The sequence below is a fragment of the Meleagris gallopavo genome, chromosome 1 (genome assembly GCF_000146605.3).
Source record: "Meleagris gallopavo isolate NT-WF06-2002-E0010 breed Aviagen turkey brand Nicholas breeding stock chromosome 1, Turkey_5.1, whole genome shotgun sequence".
NCBI lineage: Eukaryota > Metazoa > Chordata > Aves > Galliformes > Phasianidae > Meleagris > Meleagris gallopavo.
This window is the reverse complement of record NC_015011.2, coordinates 52,229,343-52,249,680: the sequence shown is the minus strand read 5'-3', so window position 1 is coordinate 52,249,680 and position 20,338 is coordinate 52,229,343. Positions and strand designations below refer to the sequence as shown.

Genomic DNA, 20,338 nt, shown 5'->3' with positions numbered 1-20,338 from the left:
CCGCGCGCGCCCCCTGGCGAAGCAGCCGGGCCTTCCCTCAGTTCGTTGGGACCGAGAGCCGCGTTGAGGGACGCGGGGAAGGGCTGGGTGCGGCGAGCCGGGTCGCTGGGGATGCAGAGAAGCGCAGGCCGTGCTGCGCCACTGTCCCTCCGAGCGCCCTAGCCTGCTCAATGCGTAGAGCTGTACTCACAGAACTGACAATGTACTTCTTGTGAGAGGCGGCGGCACCTTTCAGGAAGACAGACACAAGAAGTGTGTAGACAAGGCTTTATTAGTCCCTTATTAATTTGAGGTTCATGCCTAACAGGTGGTGATTTTTCTCCTTCAGTGCTTGTAGTGAGCATCGGTAGAAATCAACACATATCCCTGTGGGGAGAAGAACGGTCACAGAAATGCTATGAAGTACAAAATAAAAAAAAAAGGAAGTTTTTTTTTTTCAAATTCAACTCTTACTGTTGAAAGTCAGAAAGTCTATTGAAGACAGCTGGGACTTGGGAGTAATGAGCTCTATTAAATTCTTGTCTTTCAAACTGCAAGAGGGCCCCATCTTTGCCCATTTGTTATCCCTTTGCAATGTGCTGGCAATGGAATCATTAAGGTTACAAAGGACCACGAAGATCACCTGGTCCAACTACCAGCCTAGTTCACCCATGTCCTCTCATTCCTAGCTAATGATGAGAAAACTGACTAGAGAAAGTGAGGTGGGAAATGGGTCCCACAGAACCATTAAAATCCTTTGTACATAATTAGCTTGTAAGGTGATTGGCAGCTAGAGTCACTGAAAGCAACTTCCAAACAATTATTTTTTTGTAGGGATTGCATACCTGGGTGCTTCAAGGTATGTGGGATGCAAAAAAAGATTTTAAAACACTCTTTGCATTGCCTTTCCTGAGTTGTGCATTGTGCCTGACCCCAAAGAAGCATTTGGGGCTGACTGTGCAAAGCAGAAAATATCTGAGAAGCTGGCAAGCAAATGAAGAAATGAACCATGCTTACCCACCTTCCGGAAATTCATTTGTCAGCAATAGCATTGTACTGACTGACTGTCTAGCAACAATCTCTATGTTCAAACTGAGATCTAGAGAGTATTTCAAGAGATAGATTCAAGGGATAGATTTGTATCTAAGGATTTTACCATTATTACAGATCTCAGTTTAGACCCAGTTTTTTTTACTGCTTAACTAGTTCAAAATCCAAAAAATTCCCTGTACTAGCGGAAGGTAAATAAGTGCCCACCATCATGCAAAAATAATAATAAAAAAAATCTCACCTGTGCGATTGTAACACGAGGCCTTGTGAAGGTAATATTGGCCAAATTGGGAAGAGGGAATCCTTTGGATAGTTTAACTTAGGAAAAGACAAACGCAGTGATTTAGGGATGCATGAGAAAGATAATAAATATCTGTCCTTCAACAACCTCCTGTTTATTCAGAAATTAGAACCTTACAAATCTGGCTTCCTGTTTTGCTGCTTACTAGCTGATGGTCACATTCCACCTGAGTTAATAGGAACCAGAAACTTCAGCAGAAAGTCAAAAGTTCCTAGAATCACCCACTCAGCTGAAAGCTTTTAGCTGATTCTTAGAAGAACAGAATCATAGAATCGAATGAATTGTTTAAAGAGACCTTTAAAGGACATCTAGTCCAACTCCCCTGCAATGAACAGGGACATCTACAGCTTGAGCAGGGTGCTAAGGGCCCCATCAGCCTGACCTTGGTTGTCTCCAAGGATCTGCTTCACTACCTTGCTTCACTTCACTGCTATAACTATCATTGTATTTTTCTCAGTTTAAATTTCCCCTTGTCTGATGGGACAACAGTCTCTGCTAAAGATTCTGTCCCATTTCTTCTTACAGCTCCCCTTTAGATACTGGAAGGCCACTCTCATGTCTCCCTGGACCCTTCTTTTCTCCAGCTACATAGCTCTCTCAGCCTATCCTCATAGGAGGGGTGTTTCATCCTTTGGACCATTTTTGTGGACTCCACGTCTTTCCTGTACAGAAGACTCCACATCTGGACACAGTACTCCAGTGAGGTCTCATCAGTGCAGAGCAGAGATGCAGGATCACCTCCCTTGCCCTGCTGGCTATGCTGCTTTGGATGCAGGCCCGGACACAGTTGGCTTTCTGGGCTGTGAGGGCACACTGCTGGCTCATGTCCAGCTGTTATGCACCAGTACCTCCAAGTCTTTTTCAGCAAGGCTGTGCTCCATCCTTTCATCTCCCAGCTCATACTGATAGTAGGGGATGACACAACCCAGGTGAAAGACCCCACACTTGGATTTGCTGAACCTCATGAGGTTCTCCTGTGCCCACTCTTTGAGCCTGTCTGGAGCCCCCTGAATGGCATCCCATCCCTCAGGTGTTTCAACCACATGATACAGGTTGGCATTATAGCCTTACCATTGGCTGATGGAATTACTTCAGTTTGTAAAATATAAGACAGGATGTTCTCCAGAAATGAGATCTGTCATAAACAAAAAAACTGAGTTAGGCATCACTTTCTGATAGTGGCAGAATCATCATTCCCACATTCTGGGTGAGGTCTGTAGGCTTCCATTCATCTTTTGGCTCTCATTTAGCTCCAGAGAGCCATAAGCTAAAGTAACCTTTGGATCTTAAGTCTTTGAAAAGATGCAGAAGAAGTGAGATGCAAAATGCAAATGGCTCACAGTTCTACATGTGATTGCCTAGACTGCAGCACACTGCTCCATCTACTGCCAGAGTTCAGATTGCTGCTATGTGCAGATTCCACAGCTGTGATTTGAGACATCTCTCTAGTTACTGATAAAATGTGATACATTAGTCAGGAAAACTCCAGAATATTTAATTTTCAGAACACTGACTTGCCTCAAAGAATAAACTTATTATTATTTTTTATTTTTTAATCGACAGCAGAGAGGTGGCTGCTAGAAGACAGGAAAAGAGACAGGAAAAGAGACAGGAATGAAGCCAAATGATTCAGAAATACAGATAAAATTTAGCTGCTTAGCCTTGATATCTTTACTCTTTACTACTTCAGCCTTTTTATCATTGATAGGCCCGGTTTGTATTTCCTATGTGTTTAAACTATCTGCTTACCTCAAAAGAGCCAACATTGGAATGGGCGAGGGAGAACTGGAGCCTGAGGGAAAGAAGTGAAATGAGATGAGTCACTAGAAAGGACAAACAGATATTATTCTACATGTACAGTCACTGCTTCAGTGCTCTAGGCCTTATAAAACATCTGTAAGGAGACTCTTGAAGCAATATCTTTTACTTGAGAAAGATGTGATTCTCTTAGGGCACAGCTAAGCATGCATGCAGAAAAATCCTAGAAGGGCTGTAGCCAGGGATGTGAATGCACTTCTTCTGTGCTGTGTCTTGGAAATCCAATCAGTATTTGATGTTACCAGGGCCAGCATTATGGATGTTCATGCTCTCAGAACATTTGCAAGGATTTGGTATAAGCATAATACTTTGATGTGCGCCTTTCTAGGGATGGGATGAATGACTGTTCACAGTATGGTACTGCTGCTGATGGCTATGCTGCTCATATCAATGTTTCCAACTTCAAATACTTTTCCATACATATTCAAGTATCCAATTACTTGCATGCTTCAGATTTTTTTTCTCTTAATTTTGCTGGAAAAAAAATTCTCAAATACTATCAACACTATCCTCTTTACATTCCTAACATTGCTGTGTCCTGAAAGAATCTGCATATTCTTTTTGTTCCCAAGGAGTCTTTTGTGAAGTAAGTGTCCCAATTCCCAGCTATAAGGTTGTGGTTTACAGAGCCTCTCTGTATAAGAAGTAATACTGTAGATTTTTAAATGTCCAAGTCTCTCTGCTTTGGCTTTCTGAAGTCTAGACATTACGGTGCTTCTCTTGGGGCATCTCTCTCTATCTCAACATAGGGAAAACTGCAGGTGTCTATGTTCTTTTCTGTGTCCTGGACCCCTGCACAGGCAGACTAGAGAGTGGATGTATCTTAACTAGTTGGAAAGGAATGAGGGAAGCTCTCAAATTATTCATGATTATCATAACTGCCCTGCATATCTAGCTCAGAGGAGAGAGTAAATTATGGTTAGCTGATCGCATGTAAAAACTGCAATGCTGAGATTGCTAGTGTTGTTTTCCAGACGGGCTCAGGCCAACCTTGTTGAATTACCTGTTCAGACATAGTGAGCCTGTGAGTTTCTGGTTAAAGACATTCAGAGCTATGCTGATGTTGGCTGCCTGCAGAAGAAAGAAATCATGGGTTTACAAACACAGAAAACAGAACCCTTGCTGAGAATTAGTCACAAATGCAGAAGCACCGTTTTCCTGGCTCTGTATAGGAGCTCTTTTGTGTATGTGGGTTTCTCCATGGCAAGGTGAAATGCGGATAATGAGATTTCACTAATCAAGACCATTTTCAGTTAGAAGAACAAGATGTCATGGGACATGACCCATGCCTACAAAAGTCATTTCAGAGAACAAATCTTTGGTTAATCAGTGTCAATTTATTTGGCTTCTCATTTATCTACAGGAAAATTTTCTTCCCCTTCCTGTAGGTTAAGTGGGGCCATACAGCATCACCAGTGACTAAAGGGAACTTGCACGTTTAAATGCTAAAAATATGGTACTTTGTTGTAGAGAATTTTAACAGCAGGAAAGAACAAGTATTTTTAGCCCTGAGTTAAATGTTACCTTGTTTATTGTACTTACTACATTCACTGTGAACAATGACTGAGTGGTTGAGTCTGGCAGAACAGCAAACACCTCCATGGATTCCTGAATCTCTAGAGTAAATGAATCCTGCTGCAAGCTGATGAGAGGTATTTCAGTGGCTATTAGCTTCATCATAACTGGATACGGTATAATGGAGTATTTGGCTATCTGCATGATTCCAAGGCAAAATCAAAAAAGTCAGAGAAATGCTCTTCTTGTAGAACAGGTCAGAATACTACATTTTCTGTTTCTGAAAGCTATTGGTTGTTTAAAATGAGGTTAAGAACAGCTGCTAACATAAAATTCTTTAACATAAGCTGGAAATAGAAACTTTCAGTGATGATAAATCACCAACCTTGGCTAAATCAGAAATGCAATGTTAAGTTCTTTCCACCCTAGAAATATTATTTCCTCTGTATCACTTTTAGAGAAATTAAATTAAATATTAGTCTGTGAACACAGGAAAGGAATGGAACAAAATATGACATTTAAGTAACAATAAAGGAGCTCAGAGGTCATTCACTTTGAGATTAATCCATCTCATAAGACAGGTACCTGCTGTGGACTGTCCACTGAGGAGCCTCAGATTCTCCATTGCCCAAAGAGCACATAGGTTCACAAGTTCATTAATTAGAATAGAGAGGTGGAATATTAGTGTAAATGTTCATGGCATTTTATTAAGAAGATCATATGACAATTGCTCTTGAAGCAATCTCAGATTTCTAAGGAGGGAACCTAGTATCATACAGGAAGCAGACAACTATATGAAGTTCTTACAGTTGCCTGTTAAGAAAAAAATTATTCTCAGAAGGAGTGGTGCTGCAGTGGCACAGGCTGCCCAGGGAGGTGGTGGAGTCACCGTCCTTGGAGGTGCTCCAGAACAGTGTGGATGTGGCACTGAGGGATGTGATCAGTGGGTATCATGGGGTGGTTGAACCAAGTGATCTTAATGGTCTTTTCCAAACTTAATGATTCTATGATTCTGTGATTCTTAGAAGCACAAATCCAGAATTATCCATCCTAGCCATTCAGGGGCTGGGGTCTCTAATGCTCATTTTGGTTTCTCATTCTGTTTAAGAATGCTGGTAGAAGCCATGCATGCTTATATCTCTTATATCTCTTCTATTATATTCTTCTCCTCTTCCTAAAATAAATGGAAATCCTGTACATCTGCCTTCTCTTTTCAATGGATGTAATGTTTTGCCCATCTGTTAGCTCACTTTAGTGCATGTGGGCACTACAGTCCCTTCCCAGGTCTTTACTGTATTGCTTTCTGCTAGTCAGTCACAGGCTAGCAGTGAAACAAAGGCAATTAGGTACATATGGGCAGGAGAAATAAGTTACTTCTGACTGGAGGCTCTGGCAGAGGTCTCCCAGATCAGGATTTAGACTGGGAACTTTTCCCTGTCTAGGACTAGTTTGATGTGGGAACAGCTGTAAGCGTTGAAACAGTGCCTGGAGTAAAGATGCAAAGATTAAAGATTAAAGTAAAGATTATGGCCAAGTTTGATAATGAGTCATTCAGTTGTGGGGATGGGAGGTGACAAGGTCCATCTCCTCCACTGCTACCATGCATGCATATGCCCATTTCTCCAGAGCTTGAGCCCCACTGTACCTACAAAGCCTTTGGGACATACAGTATTGAGGTGTCTAAGACTCACACTGGGCAGTTTTCTAACAGTTTGTGAAAGTAATGATACTCACCTCGGGGATGATACTACCAAACATCTCAGTGCTTATATTCAAATCTCTGCAAGTCTGGGGGGAAAATTAATGATAAAAGAGATCAGTTTACCAGGTTTGACCACCATTCTCAACTTTTCTTTAATGCATTATTACTGTCATTTCAATGGATCTTTGGTTTTGTACCTTTTGTTCTCAGAAATATGCTTAAGAGACTCAGCATACTTAAATCTTATTCCCAGTAACCCAGGTCAAGGTACTTCCTAGGAAAGCAAATGCTTCATACCATCTTAGTTTGGGTTGCAGTCTATAGGTCTGGGGACTTAGTGAACCTCCTGTAGACTACAAATCCAAGTTTGCCTAGCTCCAAGCCATAGTTGTTTTGTCATATGCTTTGCTTCCATGGTCCCTGTAGCATTTTTACTCTGTAAAGACCCCTCAGGAAAAAGCCACTAAGGCAGCTAAATTGCCCAGAATAAGTTATGTAACCATCTCTTGACTATTCCACAGGTCTACAAAAAATTTATTTTATGGACTGAGGAATCTGTACAGAACATAAAATGAGCATTGCAATACCCTAGCGTTTGTGCTCTACTGTCTCAGGACTTCACAGCCCAATTAGCAGTGAATCTATTGCATACTGACAATTGGCAGGTCAAAGCTCCACACTGAATGACCGAACCACTCTGACCCCATTCCTGTGTCCTACTTACTTCCTTTGCAATGGTGATGTTGAAGGCCCCTGCTGTGTAGTAAGAAAATAAGGATGTCTGAAAGAAATACTCGGAGAAGGCAAGGTAGAGCATGGAGTCACTTTGGTCCGGGATAGCAAAGGGAGTTGCCACATAGGGAGGGCCAGTATAATTTCCAGCTGGGTAGACTATCCCCTGAAATGTATATTCAGAGATTTAATACAAAAAGTCAGAATCAAAACATGACTTTGAAGTGGTTTTTTTTTTTCCCTTTGCTTAAGTTACGCATTTTTTGTATAAGTAAGTACATAGGACTTGTATTACACCCTGGAGCTCCGGTGCTTTCAAGCAGGTGGTGAAGACAAATTCCAGAGACTGGACATCTTCACAGATGACACTTGAGACTTCTCTTTTCAGAGGCTGATCACCTACTGAAGACAGTCTACCACTTCAGAAAACGAAGGACTTATGTATTGAATGATCTCCTTATTGAAAAACTTTACTATCTCCTTTCCCCATTTCCAAGAATTTAGATTTGAAAACTGTTGCCCAGAGCCAGCCAATGATTACAAGATGGATCTTTAAAATGACAAAGGTCAAAATCAGCAAATAATGTGTGCAGATGAAAGAATGTACAAGAGAAAAAGTTAGCTCAGACAATCCTAAAATCACTCACATTATCTTTTGCAGTATCAGTGACATTACCCAAGACTTGCATATCAAATACTCATTTTTCTGTTTTCTCTTGCAAACCTGACAAATAACACTACAGCAGTTACCTTTAAGTCCATGTCAATGTATGGTCGGAATACTTCCAAGCTGTTTAAGGAGTAATCAATTTCAGCCAAATCATCAATTCGCACTGGGACTGTATATGTGGGAAACAAAGCAAAATACCCAATATTATACAACCGCAGAATGAATTTTATGTGCATTAAAACTAAGTCAGCACCTGAAGGAAAATGACACGTGTTCCAAAGGGTAGAGAAAAAGAACCTGTGACATCCTAACACATATTCTGACCTAAGGCTTGACATTTTACTGTTACGTTCTTCGAAGCATCTTTTTTAGCTTGTCTAATGTTTTCTCAGTGTAGAAAAATAAATTTTATTTAACCAAATGAAAAAGGAAATAGCTGTACTGGGTTTTCTTGTTAAGCAGCATGAGAGCATTTGAAGTACCTCTGATTTGCAAATATTTCCCCAGAAAAATGTGGTTACCTTGTCTGTTTAGGCAGTTGTGTTTTGCAGATTGTGTCTGCTCAACAATTTGGCTGCTTCCTACAAATCTAGACTAAAATGGTTAACATAAGAAAATATTTTTTCTTTCTTTTCTTTTAAGCATAAGAGTCATTAGAGGCCACATAACACTGATAATAAATGCTGTGTGATCTCTAAGCTGCATTCGTAACATCAAAAATACAACTTAAGAATAGTTCCCAAGTCCTTGGCTTCTCAGAAATGTCCTTTTCTTGTCCAAGTATCATTTCTTTTATTTACCTGTGGTCTTCTAAGTAAAGGAGCAGACAGAATGTGGGGTCTGATACAGCTCCTGGAGGCTTTGCTATCCAGCTGCTGTTAAGGAAACTAGAGAATTACACTGGACAGAAGATCAGAGGCAGAAAGAAAAGATATCACAGGTGACTCACCATTCAGTGATTGGAGGTCCTTAGCTATCAACTGGATCCCAGATCTGATGTTGGGACAAGACTGCATAAAAGCATACTCAAGTTACAGCATGATTATCATGGAACTGTATACACCCCTTGCCTGTGTGCTAGCAAATCTGTCTCCTTATGTTACAATTTCAGCAATTGTCAAAATACCTAAGGCTGTTTTTCTTCAGCTATCAGGTCCAGGAGGTGATTCAATGCACTAAAAATCTGTTTCTAAAGGAACATGTTTTTCTCCAGTCACTTTAAAAAGAGCTCCAATAATAAAGCTCCTTGCTGCATTTTATCTGGTTGGACTAGATGATCCTAGTGGTCTTTCCCAACCTAAATGATTCTATGACTCTATGGTTATCTATTCTGTGCAATGCTAGCATGGTCCGTGTCAGAGCTGCCTTTAGGCAATGAAGTGGGAAGTTGCAAAGGCAGCCTGATGGAGGTGACAAATCCACACTTTAGAAGTGTGAGAAGGAGATCTCATATTGGTCTCAGAGCAGATCCCTGTCTTGGAGAAGAATCATACCCACCTCAAGCTCTACCTTCTTAGAGGTGATTGGCAGGATGTTGTCACAACTGCTCATCTCTTAGAAACCATGAGGTTTAAATAAGTCATACTATCCAATGGTGTATCATGAGATCTGTGTGTCACACAGTACTGAGTATGAACATTACCCGACAACCAGGATGTCTGTAGGTACACAGGCACAGTCCTGTTCTGCACTGGAATGGGAAAATAACTGCACATTTTGCTCTGGTTGAAACTCACCTATCTCTGGATCAGTTAATATCTCAGCCACAAACACAACATTTTATTTGGAAGTTTCTCGGTCTGGCAAAGCAATAACTATATAAATAAATCAGGCCAGAACCAAACTATAATTTTTCTAGTTCACTCTTTGCCAAGTTCCCAGCGCTGACATCTGAAAGTGATATTCCTTAAACGCTCCCCTACACAATCTGAAAGGCTTACATTAGTGGCCAAGTTCCTGTGAATGGGTTTCTTCAGATATTTGATAAAGAAATCATGCAGGAAGCTACAGGAGAAGAAAAAAACAATTCATGGGTCAAGTACTACAGTCATTAACAGGAAATCAGATATCTCTGTGGAACATGACTTCAATGGTCTCTAAGTGTGATATACCAGTACATGTGGGACCTTTCTGAAATTCAAGATCTATCAGGGAGCTACCACAGAAAAGGAGGTAATTTTACCCAGTGATTAGACTGGGCTCATCTTTATGAATAATAATTTGTTTATATTAGCACCATCGTGTATGTATAAATACAAAATAAATAGTCTGTGCAGTAGGAACTTCCAATGCAAGTAAAAAAAACCCCAACCAAACAGAAAAACAAAGCCAGGCAACAAGAACTATATTCAGACAGTGAGAGAAATACAAGAAAACAATGAAATCACATTGCACAGGTTTATATCCAGAGGAACGACAGACAGCAGTCTGGTTAAGTTTTTATAGCTTTCTGATCTAAAGTACATAAAGCATAGTATAAGCATGTTTGTATGGCATAGTATAAGCAGGTATGTAGCTTCTACCTAGAGTTAAAGATTAGAGCTGTATTTGGAAAGAATTCTGTGTTGAAGAAGCACGGGAATATTTGATTTGACAGAAGTTGCTGTATTTATTCTCTACTCAAATGACAGTGCACATAGACAAGAACAGAGGTTAAACTTGGCCACTTGAGCACTAGATTAGGGCCCTGATACTCACCTGTATTGTTTATAGACACCTAAAAGCAATTCTAGTTGTCCTGTTTTGTGAAGTTGTCTTTGCGCCATTCATTGACATTTATTTTCTCCCAGCATGTACACAGATCTCTTGCACTTACCCACTTTTTCCATTCAACTTGATGTCTGTATCACCAGAAGTTGTATGACAGCTGCTAAGTGATATTGAAGTATGACCCATACTATCCAGGGGTGTTGAAAAGGTTGCAGTAACAAACACCTTGGAAATGTGCACTATGCTTCTTCCACCGTCTTTGCTGCATGAAGTAAAAGTACATAAACAACTGAAAAACCTATTTTAGTGAACATTAAAGGCTCTCTAAGGATTCTTGCTGTTCACTGAAGATGAAGATGTTTATCTGAATACTTTTCATTGTATTGCTCATAGAGAAAACAATCATGTATTCTACACAAATTTCCATGCTAGGAGTTTTGAGACGTGCGGAATTAGGAAAAATAGGTAACTCACTGTTCTAAAGTAGTTTGTGTATAGTTACAAGACATGCCCACAGCAAAGGCAACTGGATTATGTCTGTTAAAGGGCAAACCTATTTCAGGGCCTGGAGTGCCCTCCTCCCCACCGCCATCCCAGGGGTTTGGCAGCCCGTGCTCAAGACCAGCTCCAATGTGGTGAAGCTATGGTATCTTTGATCAAACTGTTCATAGCCTGGTTGTGAGAAAGAGCTGTGCAAAGCCTCAGTGAGGGTCTCTACCCTTTGTGAGCTGCACTGAAGCTCATGCCATGTTGTAGGTACACCTTCTGCCCCTCCTGTCGATGAGAACCAGACTGTTACTGGATTTTTGCTCTGAGCTGTTAAAGAGCACCTCTCCCATGAAGAGCTCACAGGACAAACCAATCTTTGCTTTTTTATGTTTTTCATCAAGAAAAATCCCAGAACACATGAGGCTACACGTACAACATCCAAGTCCTTATATTCCAGTTCATATCGATGGTGAGAGAAGCATTTCTAATCATCAGTTTTATCCCGCTCCTGGGTGTGAGGGAGATGGAAACGTTGGGGAATTCGACAGCAGTGACTCTTATTCTAGAGCATGAGAAAGATAAGGGAAAAAAATAAAAATGAGAATGAGTATTTCAGTTAACCTCAAATGTTACTTGATTTGTCCTGCTCGCACTTTTTTAGGCTACAATAACTGCTACTGCACTCTTATGGTATCATTTAGTTTTACACTTACATCGCACAAATAAGTCATTAAGGCATATTTGTCAAGTGCTGAGCAGCCAACAAGGCACCTAATGAACTTAATAACACTGCAAACTAAACGCCTAAAAGTGTTATATCTAAACACTGACCTGTGTGTTTATGCATGGAGACTCCGCATATTTTGCAGTTTTGTCCCTTTTAGTATTTCAAAACATGTAATATTTCTGTGTGATTTGTGCATCATAAGGCTGGCTGCCTTAGAAGGACTTAATATCTGTTTGCTAGTATGTGTACTTGCATTCAGAACCGTACTACGCAGTGGGATAATTTATTCAGGTGGAAGTCCTGATGGTTTTAGCAAGGGCAACTGCAACAAGCAGAATAAAGTGAAAATGTCCTTTCATTCAGCAGCTGTTCCAGGGAGTCTCTAACTCCAGTGACCAAATTGGTGGGGATAGTTACCAGGGCCAGGAGCTATGTTACATTGCGCAGCATTTTAAAATCCATTCTCACACATGTACTCATGGTCCGCAGCTAATTCTGATCTAGCTTCCACCTTGGTCTGCTCCAGCCACCTGGAAGCTGGAAAGCTGTTCCTCTGGGCTCCCCCTGTGGTCAGTGGAGAAACATCGACACCTAAAGAGGATGTTTAAACTCATTTAATCTAAAAATAGGTGTCTAAGTCATAGGTGTAACTGCCTTCTGGGTATGTAAATCTTAGCAAGGGGTTCATAGCAAGGGGTTAGCTGACTAAATTAGATCAGATAACTTTATCCAAACAGAGGTTAATAGAGAGAGTTTTTGCTTTGACTTCATCAGGCTTTGGATGTAAGCCACACGTGCCCTCGTTTAAGCAACAATTACTGTAAAACACATCAACATTCCCATTATAATCCATGCACAGAGCTAAATATAACAGTAGCATATTACCAAAACTATTTTTCTAGGATTGTTACTTACCTTGAGATGTTGTAGTTGACATTACCAAGCCCAGATCTCTCATAGCCAGTCAAATCAGGGAATTGCTCCTTCTCCATATTCTTCTTCAGGATCTCTAACCCAACCTTCTTGGCTGCAGGAAGAGAAAGACTAGTTCAATTGCCTTTGATACTGACAGTGGGTTTATATTCATGTGCTTCCACATTAGCAGATTTTAAAACATTGCCTGCTGACGGGATGGATGTGAATGAATTGTTGTGCTCTTAACCATTCCTTTTCTCTATAGCCTTTGACTAGCTCATTTCCTCCCACTGCCCTCACTACTGAAGATGTCTGTCATATCAGGATTCAGCACAATATCACCACATGCTTCAGGACACCTACCATACTCCAAGGCCTTCTGAGTGATTCTCACTTTGAGTCCGGGGTTGGCTTTTAGCTGCACACTGAGCAAACTTAAGAGGAGAAGAGAACAGCAAATCTTCACCATCGTCTTTGCTTTTTAAAGAACCTGTTAAGAAATATTTGAAACGGTAGTAGAATTGTGGTTTTCATTCCTGTTAAACAACTCTTTTGCCTGGAATAGAGTTGTATTTCTGACTCTTTTAGTGTCTTGTGGGAAACTTGTAAAGTGTTGAAACAAATGGACCGTTTCTACTTTATCTGTTATTTTAGTTACTTCACCTCATGACCAAGCTTCTCAAACTGGCTATTTTGGAATCCCTAAAGGTAGGTATTTTATCTTTTTATCATGTGTTTTATCATGTTTTTCCCTTTCTTCTTCTTGTTGTGCTTATGTATGTCATCACTTAGGTGCACCTGAGGTTTCCAGCCTTTTGTCCAAAGCACACTCTAGCTAGTTTCTCCATTTACAGAGAGGGACATCAGTGTTGAAAGTACTATATAACCAAATTAATAATGGCAAAATAAATGCTTTTAATAATGATTTACATATTAGTGGCTGTCACTTGTTTCCCTTGTTTGGGGTAATCAGCAATAGAGTCTATCTACTCTTCCATTATCCCCTTTCAGAAAATAGGAGATACTCAGAGCTGAGGACAGTGACTTGCAGCTGAGGACAAAGAAGTCATTTACTGTTCACTTGTTGCCTTTCTCCAGTGCAGTTGGGTGGGATTGGTCTTATTTAATTACAACCATTCAAAAGTTAGGTCTCTTGTTTACAACAGCCATATTTATAGTGAAGAGGGACATAGCCCATAGCCCACCTATCTTAAAACAAATTGCTCTGTGAGGAGTGCTTATAATCCTCCTGTGGCTACAGGATTCAAAGTCTTCTTGTGAGGAGGTTAAGGTAGGTAGCCTGAACTTGTACTAGTTATGTACTTAACCCCTGGTTAAGAGAATTATGGCAGGGCAGTGAACAAGTAAAACAAACTCCCATTCCAGGGGCTTCTGTGGGGGTTTAAATTCAGATGGAACTATGCTGCATGAACCCCAAGCTGCATGTTGTGTGATAGCCAGAATCTATGGCTGTCAGCAAAGTCTCCAGGGAGAGTGGGAGAAGCCACCTTGATGGAAGATTAATAGGCAAAACCAGGAAATATTTTTTTTCCTAGATCTAGAAAGAGTTCTCTGTGGAGTCATTTGTTGTCTGAAGTACAAAACATGAGTGATACATGGATCATATTGTGATTATTTTCCTTATTCCCTGCTACAATGCCACATTATGGACAGCTGAAGATATTAGCTGAAGATATGTCTTTCCTAGCATTACTTTTATGTAAAAAATCTCTTTAGTTACCACAGGGCAGAGCTGGGATGAAACCATCTGTTAGAAGAAGACTGCACTCTCTCCTAACACGTGAAAAATTGTTAGATGTTGCTCTATCTTTCACTACCTATTTCATCACCTATTAGAGATAATAATATATCTCAAAACTGAAGAATTTCAGTCATGATCACAATTTAAGCAAGCTGCAAAATTATGATATTACATTGGCTTAATTTTGCTGTAAAGTTTTAAATAATCCCACAAAACACTTTTGCCTTTTGGTAAGACCAGTATTTTCTTTCTAATTTTCACTGTCAGAGACTGAGAGGCAAATGAAACATCTCTTTCTTGTGCACAACTACAACAAAATGCTGGAAGGAAATGTGTTTTCTATGCAGGCACAATTCTCATAATTTAAAATCCCCAAATCTTGCCAGTTTTATCTACATCTATCCCTTCCCAACAAAAGCACTCCACAGCAAAGAACAGTCACAAATTCTTTGTTACCATACCTCTTCTCTGAAGGCTGAAAAGAGGAGTCTTGCTGTATCAGACCACAGGATTGAGGACGCTGCAAGAAAACCCTCTGTAGCCACAGCACTGTCTTTTAAAAGAAGGAGCTGAGAGCTTGACTACAGCCAATTGCTGCCACCTTCAGCAGTATCACACAGGGAGTGGCCTCTCAGATAACCATGTCTTGAGCTATTTTGAGTGTCATAGGTTAAAAGTATCACTCTAATTTAATTTAGGGACAAAGCAGAGGGCAGTGTTAACTGTAGGTGGAGGACCTCAGGCACTGGGATGCTGAGCTCACAGTGGTTGCTGCATTTGTGACATGCTGTTTCTGCACTGGCTTTTCAGATGGACCTGACAAGATACCCCAGTGAAGAATATATTCCAGTAGTTCCACAGGACTAAAATTCATAACCAAATTTGTACTGAGAAAGAAAGAAAGAAAGAAAGAAAGAAAGAAAGAAAGAAAGAAAGAAATGTGTAGCTGCTAGGAAGAACAGATGGAAAACAACTGTCTAGGCCCATCTGTTCTGAAATTGGTCAAAATAGAAAATAATAAATTATGTAGTATTTAAACTATTGTTTATATATACTAATGTGGTGTCAACATATGGTGTCAAGTACTTTCAGTCAGTATTTTCTCTTTCTTCTGCTTGCTCGTCCTTCCACTGACCAGTACTACCTGGCTTGTGAAAGAGGTGATTTAATCAATTAGCTTGTGTGTATTTCCTCAGGCATGGAGCACTTGGCTGGAAGATCTGAGTCACTTCATTGTGCAATCACAAATAGAAAAGGGTAAAAACATTTGTCAGACAACAAATACTCAGGCTACATACAGATCTAATATTCACCACAGGCAGTCACGTGCATAACCATTCCATTATTTATACCTCTGGCTACTGAAGATGAATAAAAATCACATCCTCATGTATGTAAACCTCTCCTTACACTTTTTTTGCACAAGTTCTGCTGTTCCTTCAGAGCAAGGGACAAGCGCCATTGTTTCCATCATGTAAATCTCCAAGATCTACAGACAACTTAAAATTGTCCAATAACTATCGCAGCTTATGCTCATTTTAGGCCTCTAACATTTTATGGTTCTTCTAAAGGAGTATCACTAGTTTAGATAAAACTTTCAGCAAAAGTTAGCAAAGAAAAAAATAACACTTCCAGAACAGTTTCATCATTTTTTTCTACAAATATCCCAGTAAAAGCCAAATATCTGCTTACAGACATATTCAGATAGTATACTAACATACCCTGCAAATTGTTTCTACTAACTTTATGCCTTTTAAGGTATTAGAAAGAGCTTCTAAAAAGAATGTTTAAATTTTATTTTCTTATAGAGCAACAAAAAATTTGCTTCAATCTAAATGCTAATGGAGATACAGATTGCAATCCTTTTTACCTAATATACAGGAAACAAAATGAACTTATCAGTGTAGCAGTGAAGACTTGTTGCTGTTTCTCTGCAGATCACTTTGGTTTGTACAATGCCAGCCATTGCCTGTACCTTGGTGCTCCAGCAGTCCCCTTTCCCTGCTTCCCTAATTCTCTCCTTTCTCCACGCTCTTTAGTCTGCAGCATGCTGAGGTACAGGTTTCAGTTATTCTGTCAGTTAAGAAGTAATACCAGATCAAAAATGGTATTTTGGCCAATAGGCAAGAATAGGATGATACAGGGGAACATTTGCTATATACAGCATCTTCTTTAGTCATCAAAGAAACAACTGCTTTACCACTTTGTTAACAACAGTCTCAGAACTAGGGCTTCAGGGACAACATCACACTGAGGCATGGCTTTGGCTTGGAAAGGCCCATCCAGCCATGGCTCTTGTTGGCTGGTACTGGAGCACATATCGCATTGGAAGAGAGAAGAGATGGGCAGCAGGGCTTTCGTTCTCTTTTTCCCCTATCTCATGAATCCCCAAATAGGCAGAAAGAAGTGCCAGGAGTATTATCAGTGAGGGACATCAAACTATTTAAAAGCTTTTTTTCAGTTCTTCTGTTCTTTTTCTAGTCGCTCTTCTCCCACTATATAATACAATGAGCTGAAAGCCCTGCAGTGATTTACTTCTCTTTGGTTTCAGGATGTTTTTTTAATTAAGAAAAAGAGCATCAACATATATGGATTCAGGAAAAAATCAACCCCAAGTTACATTTCTGTCCCAAGTTGGAACAGAACTTTCTGTAGTATAACATTTGCAGACATGTTTCCTTTTTCACGCACTTTCAGTAACTCCTCTGTGGTGACAATGGCATAGGGAAAAATAAGCTCTTCAGTTCCAGAAATTTGAGAGTTACAGAATTAAAGAATTACGTGGAGCCTGATCCCCTCAAAGAGCTGCAGCTACTCACAAACAAGGAAAAACTGTGGGATGACAATCAAGGACGGGACAGTCTTGGTTGCAGTGAGCACAAGACTGTGGAGTTTCAGAACCTGAGAGGAGTGAGCAAGACAAAAAACAGAATTACAGCTGTAGACTGTAGATGTGAAGATTTCAGGAGCCTGCTTGGCAAGATCTGTGGGAAAATACCCTGCAGAGCAAAGGCCCAGAGCTGGCTAATCTTCAAGGACAACCTCCTCAGAGCACAAGAACAATGTTCAGATGGTTGAGCAACCGTGGCAGAAGGCCAGAGTAGATGAACACAGAGCTCTTGAGTGACCTCAGACACGAAAAGGAAGCATACAGAAGATGGAAACTGGGACCAGCTACTTGAAAGGAGCGCTAAGACATTGCTTGCACATGTAGAAATGAAGTCAGGAAAGCCAAAACTCATTAGGAGCTGAAACAATTATGGGAGGTGAAGGGCTTTGTAAATATATCAATAGCAAAAGAAAGTTTAAGAAGAGGGTGGGTCCATTGCTCAGCAGGCCAGGGACTTGTGTCAAGAGATGCAGAAAAAGATGTCTTCGCTAGTAAGATCTGTCGTCAGGGCTCACAGGTCCTTGAGCTCCTTGCAGAGCCTGTGGGAACGAAGCATAACCCACAGCAGAGAAAGCCAGTGTTTGGGATCGCTTAACCCACATGGATGTACGCAAATCCATGGGACCAGACAGGAAGCACCCAAAGGTGTTGGCTGACTGATCACAGAAATATGCTGCTTTCTATCAAAGTCATGGCAGTCAGAAGTTCCTCATGACTGGAAAAAAGGCGGACATCACACTGCTTTCAAGATAGGCAAGGAGAATGATGCAGGGAAATACAAGACAGTCAATCTCATCTCTGACACTGGGATGGATATGGAGTAAAATATCTTAGAAGCCATTTCTAAAGCACACAAAGGATAATGTAGCTGGAAGCAGCCAGCATGGGTATACCAGAGGCAGATCACACCTGGCCAGCTTCACGGCTTTCTACGATCAGCTGACTGGTGCTGTGGACAACGGAAGGGCAATGGATATGGTATTCTCTGATTTCAGTAAGGACTCTGAAACAGTCTCCATTAGTCTCATCAAACTGGTGATTTATAGGGTGGAGAAGGAACGTGGAAAATTGGCTGTGTGGCCAGAATCAGAGTTGTGTTTAACAAAGTCAGGATGTTGACTGGCAACTAGTGGGTGTCCCACAGGAATCAATATTGCGATCAGCACTGCTTAATTCCTTCACTGATGGTGTGGATGATGGGACAGTGTGCACTCTTGGCAAGTTTGTACCCAACACCAACCTGTGAGGAGCAGTCAGTGCACTCCTCACATCTGGGAGGGAGTAATGCCCTGCATCAGTCCAGCCTAGGGGATCTTTAGAAACAAGCTATGCAGAAAAGGATCTGTGAATCTTAGTGGACAGCAAGGTTGAACATAAAGCTGCATGTGAAGGTAAGTGTTTCTTCCTTTCTATTTGGCACTTGCAAGACTGTGAATTACTGTGTCCAATTTGGGCTCCCCACTGATATTGAATGATATTGACATCCTGGATCAAGTCCAGCAGGTATCACGAAAATGGTTATGAGGCTGGAGAACATGATCTACTAGGACAGTATGAGAGATCAAGTATGCTTAGCTTGGAAAAGAGAGAGCCTGCCAAGACCTTTTTCTTTTCTACAACTTTCTGATCTGAGGATACAGAAAAGATGGAGCTGGGCTCTTCTTGGAAGTGCACAGTGCAGAGAAAAAAGGAAGTGGACACAAATTGGAACATGGGAAATTCTGATTCGATATCAGGAAAATAAATTTACTCTGAAGCTGGTTAAACAGCAGAAAATGTTGCCCAGAAAGGTTGTGGAATCTCTGCTCTTGGAGAGGTTCAAAACTCACATGAACACAGTCTGCAGCAACATGATCTGATTAGTCCTGTTCTTAGGTGATCTCTGGACTAGATGGCCTTTGGAGGTTACTTCAACACAAATTTTGATTCTATAATTCTATGATAATTCACTAGATTTTATAAATCTGTTCCCACTCATGGTATCCAGTTACAAAGGGACAAACTGTAAAAATACTACAAAAAATAAGATCTCTGTACATAAAACGTTGCTAACACTAACGGAGATAAGCTGAATAATGCAATAACTGGTTCCTGAAATTAATAAAAACTTGGTGTTTATAACACAGGAAGACCCAGTCACTCCTTCCCATCAGACTGAAACAAGTTTTCTAAAGCATCAATAAAAGTCAGCTATACCACTGTGCTAAAAAAACAACAGATTTGGTTTATGAAAAGTGAAGGAACATAAAAAAAATAGTGACCAAGATCCATGCTTCTAATGTTATAGCATCTATTCCATACAAGCCAAAAGAAGGAAGACCTCTTTTTTCTCTATTATTGTTTGAAAGAAAAGGGGTATTAGGGGTGTCTGTGAAGGTCCTCATCTTCCCCTTGCTCATGTTTGTAGTGAACATCAGTGAAAATCACAAGATGACCCTGAGGAAACAAGAACATGTAAAATTACCTTAAATTTCAGACAGACATATTCAGGGTTAGTAGATTTGACAATTAGTCCCTCAGCAGTGCAGGAAACAAGCATGGCTTTGTGCTTCCTGAAATTCAGTTGACTTCAGGGTACAGATAGGCTCTGATGCTAGCAGCCCTCCAGAATGCTGGGTAATGCTAACCACAAGGACACTGAGCTTGCATCTTAGCTTTCCAGTACTATGGAAAGGTCACAGTAGTGAGAGCTCATTTGATGCACCTAAGACCTGCTGGGGATAGCACAGCTGTCTCTGTGGTGTTTCCACTTTGCTGGGATTCCCCCAAAAGGCTAGAGGACTCTTTATAAAGCACCCTGGTCTGATGGGGTGTGTGTGTGTGTACTATTTTTCATCCAGAGTGTGGATTTTCAATCTACTGTATAGTTAAAGCTTTAATATTAGCTATCTTTAGAATGACTGAACACAGCAATATGCACAAATTTACAGACCTAAAAAAGAATCAATATTATTTAACTAAAAGTGAGACTTCTCACCTGGTTCATTTTTATTACAGGTCCAACCAGGCTGGTGTGGGCCAAGTTAGGAAGAGAAAATCCTTTTCCTAATTTATCTTAAAAAAGGACAAATATAAGTAA

General features: G+C 40.5%; 1 protein-coding gene across 1 annotated transcript; it reads right to left on the bottom strand.

Moving 5' to 3' along the window:
- Window positions 1–51: 51 nt before the first annotated feature.
- On the bottom strand, window positions 52–19,417 carry LOC100540418 (BPI fold-containing family C protein-like). Its single transcript, XM_010712572.3, has 16 exons — window positions 14,831–19,417; window positions 12,971–13,097; window positions 12,608–12,719; window positions 11,399–11,527; window positions 10,583–10,738; window positions 9,708–9,771; window positions 8,717–8,777; window positions 7,848–7,936; window positions 7,090–7,263; window positions 6,398–6,451; window positions 4,691–4,861; window positions 4,152–4,219; window positions 3,080–3,122; window positions 2,402–2,465; window positions 1,271–1,347; window positions 52–366 (listed from the first exon to the last, which is right to left on the bottom strand). The coding sequence occupies exons 2-16, from the start codon at window positions 13,074–13,076 to the stop codon at window positions 325–327; spliced, it is 1,410 nt and encodes a 469-aa protein (XP_010710874.1). The 5' UTR covers window positions 13,077–13,097; window positions 14,831–19,417; the 3' UTR covers window positions 52–324.
- Between the last annotated feature and the right edge of the window lie 921 nt (window positions 19,418–20,338).

Coding starts and splice junctions, on each gene's coding strand:
- LOC100540418 (XM_010712572.3), bottom strand. CDS start 13,076: ATGGTGAAGATTTGCTGTTCTCTTCTCCTCTTAAGTTTGCTCAGTGTG. Junction 7,937..8,716: donor GGACCTCCAATCACTGAATG/GTGAGTCACCTG, acceptor CCACATATACAG/TCCCAGTGCGAATTGATGAT. Junction 6,452..7,089: donor ACATCACCATTGCAAAGGAA/GTAAGTAGGACA, acceptor TTTTCCCCCCAG/ACTTGCAGAGATTTGAATAT.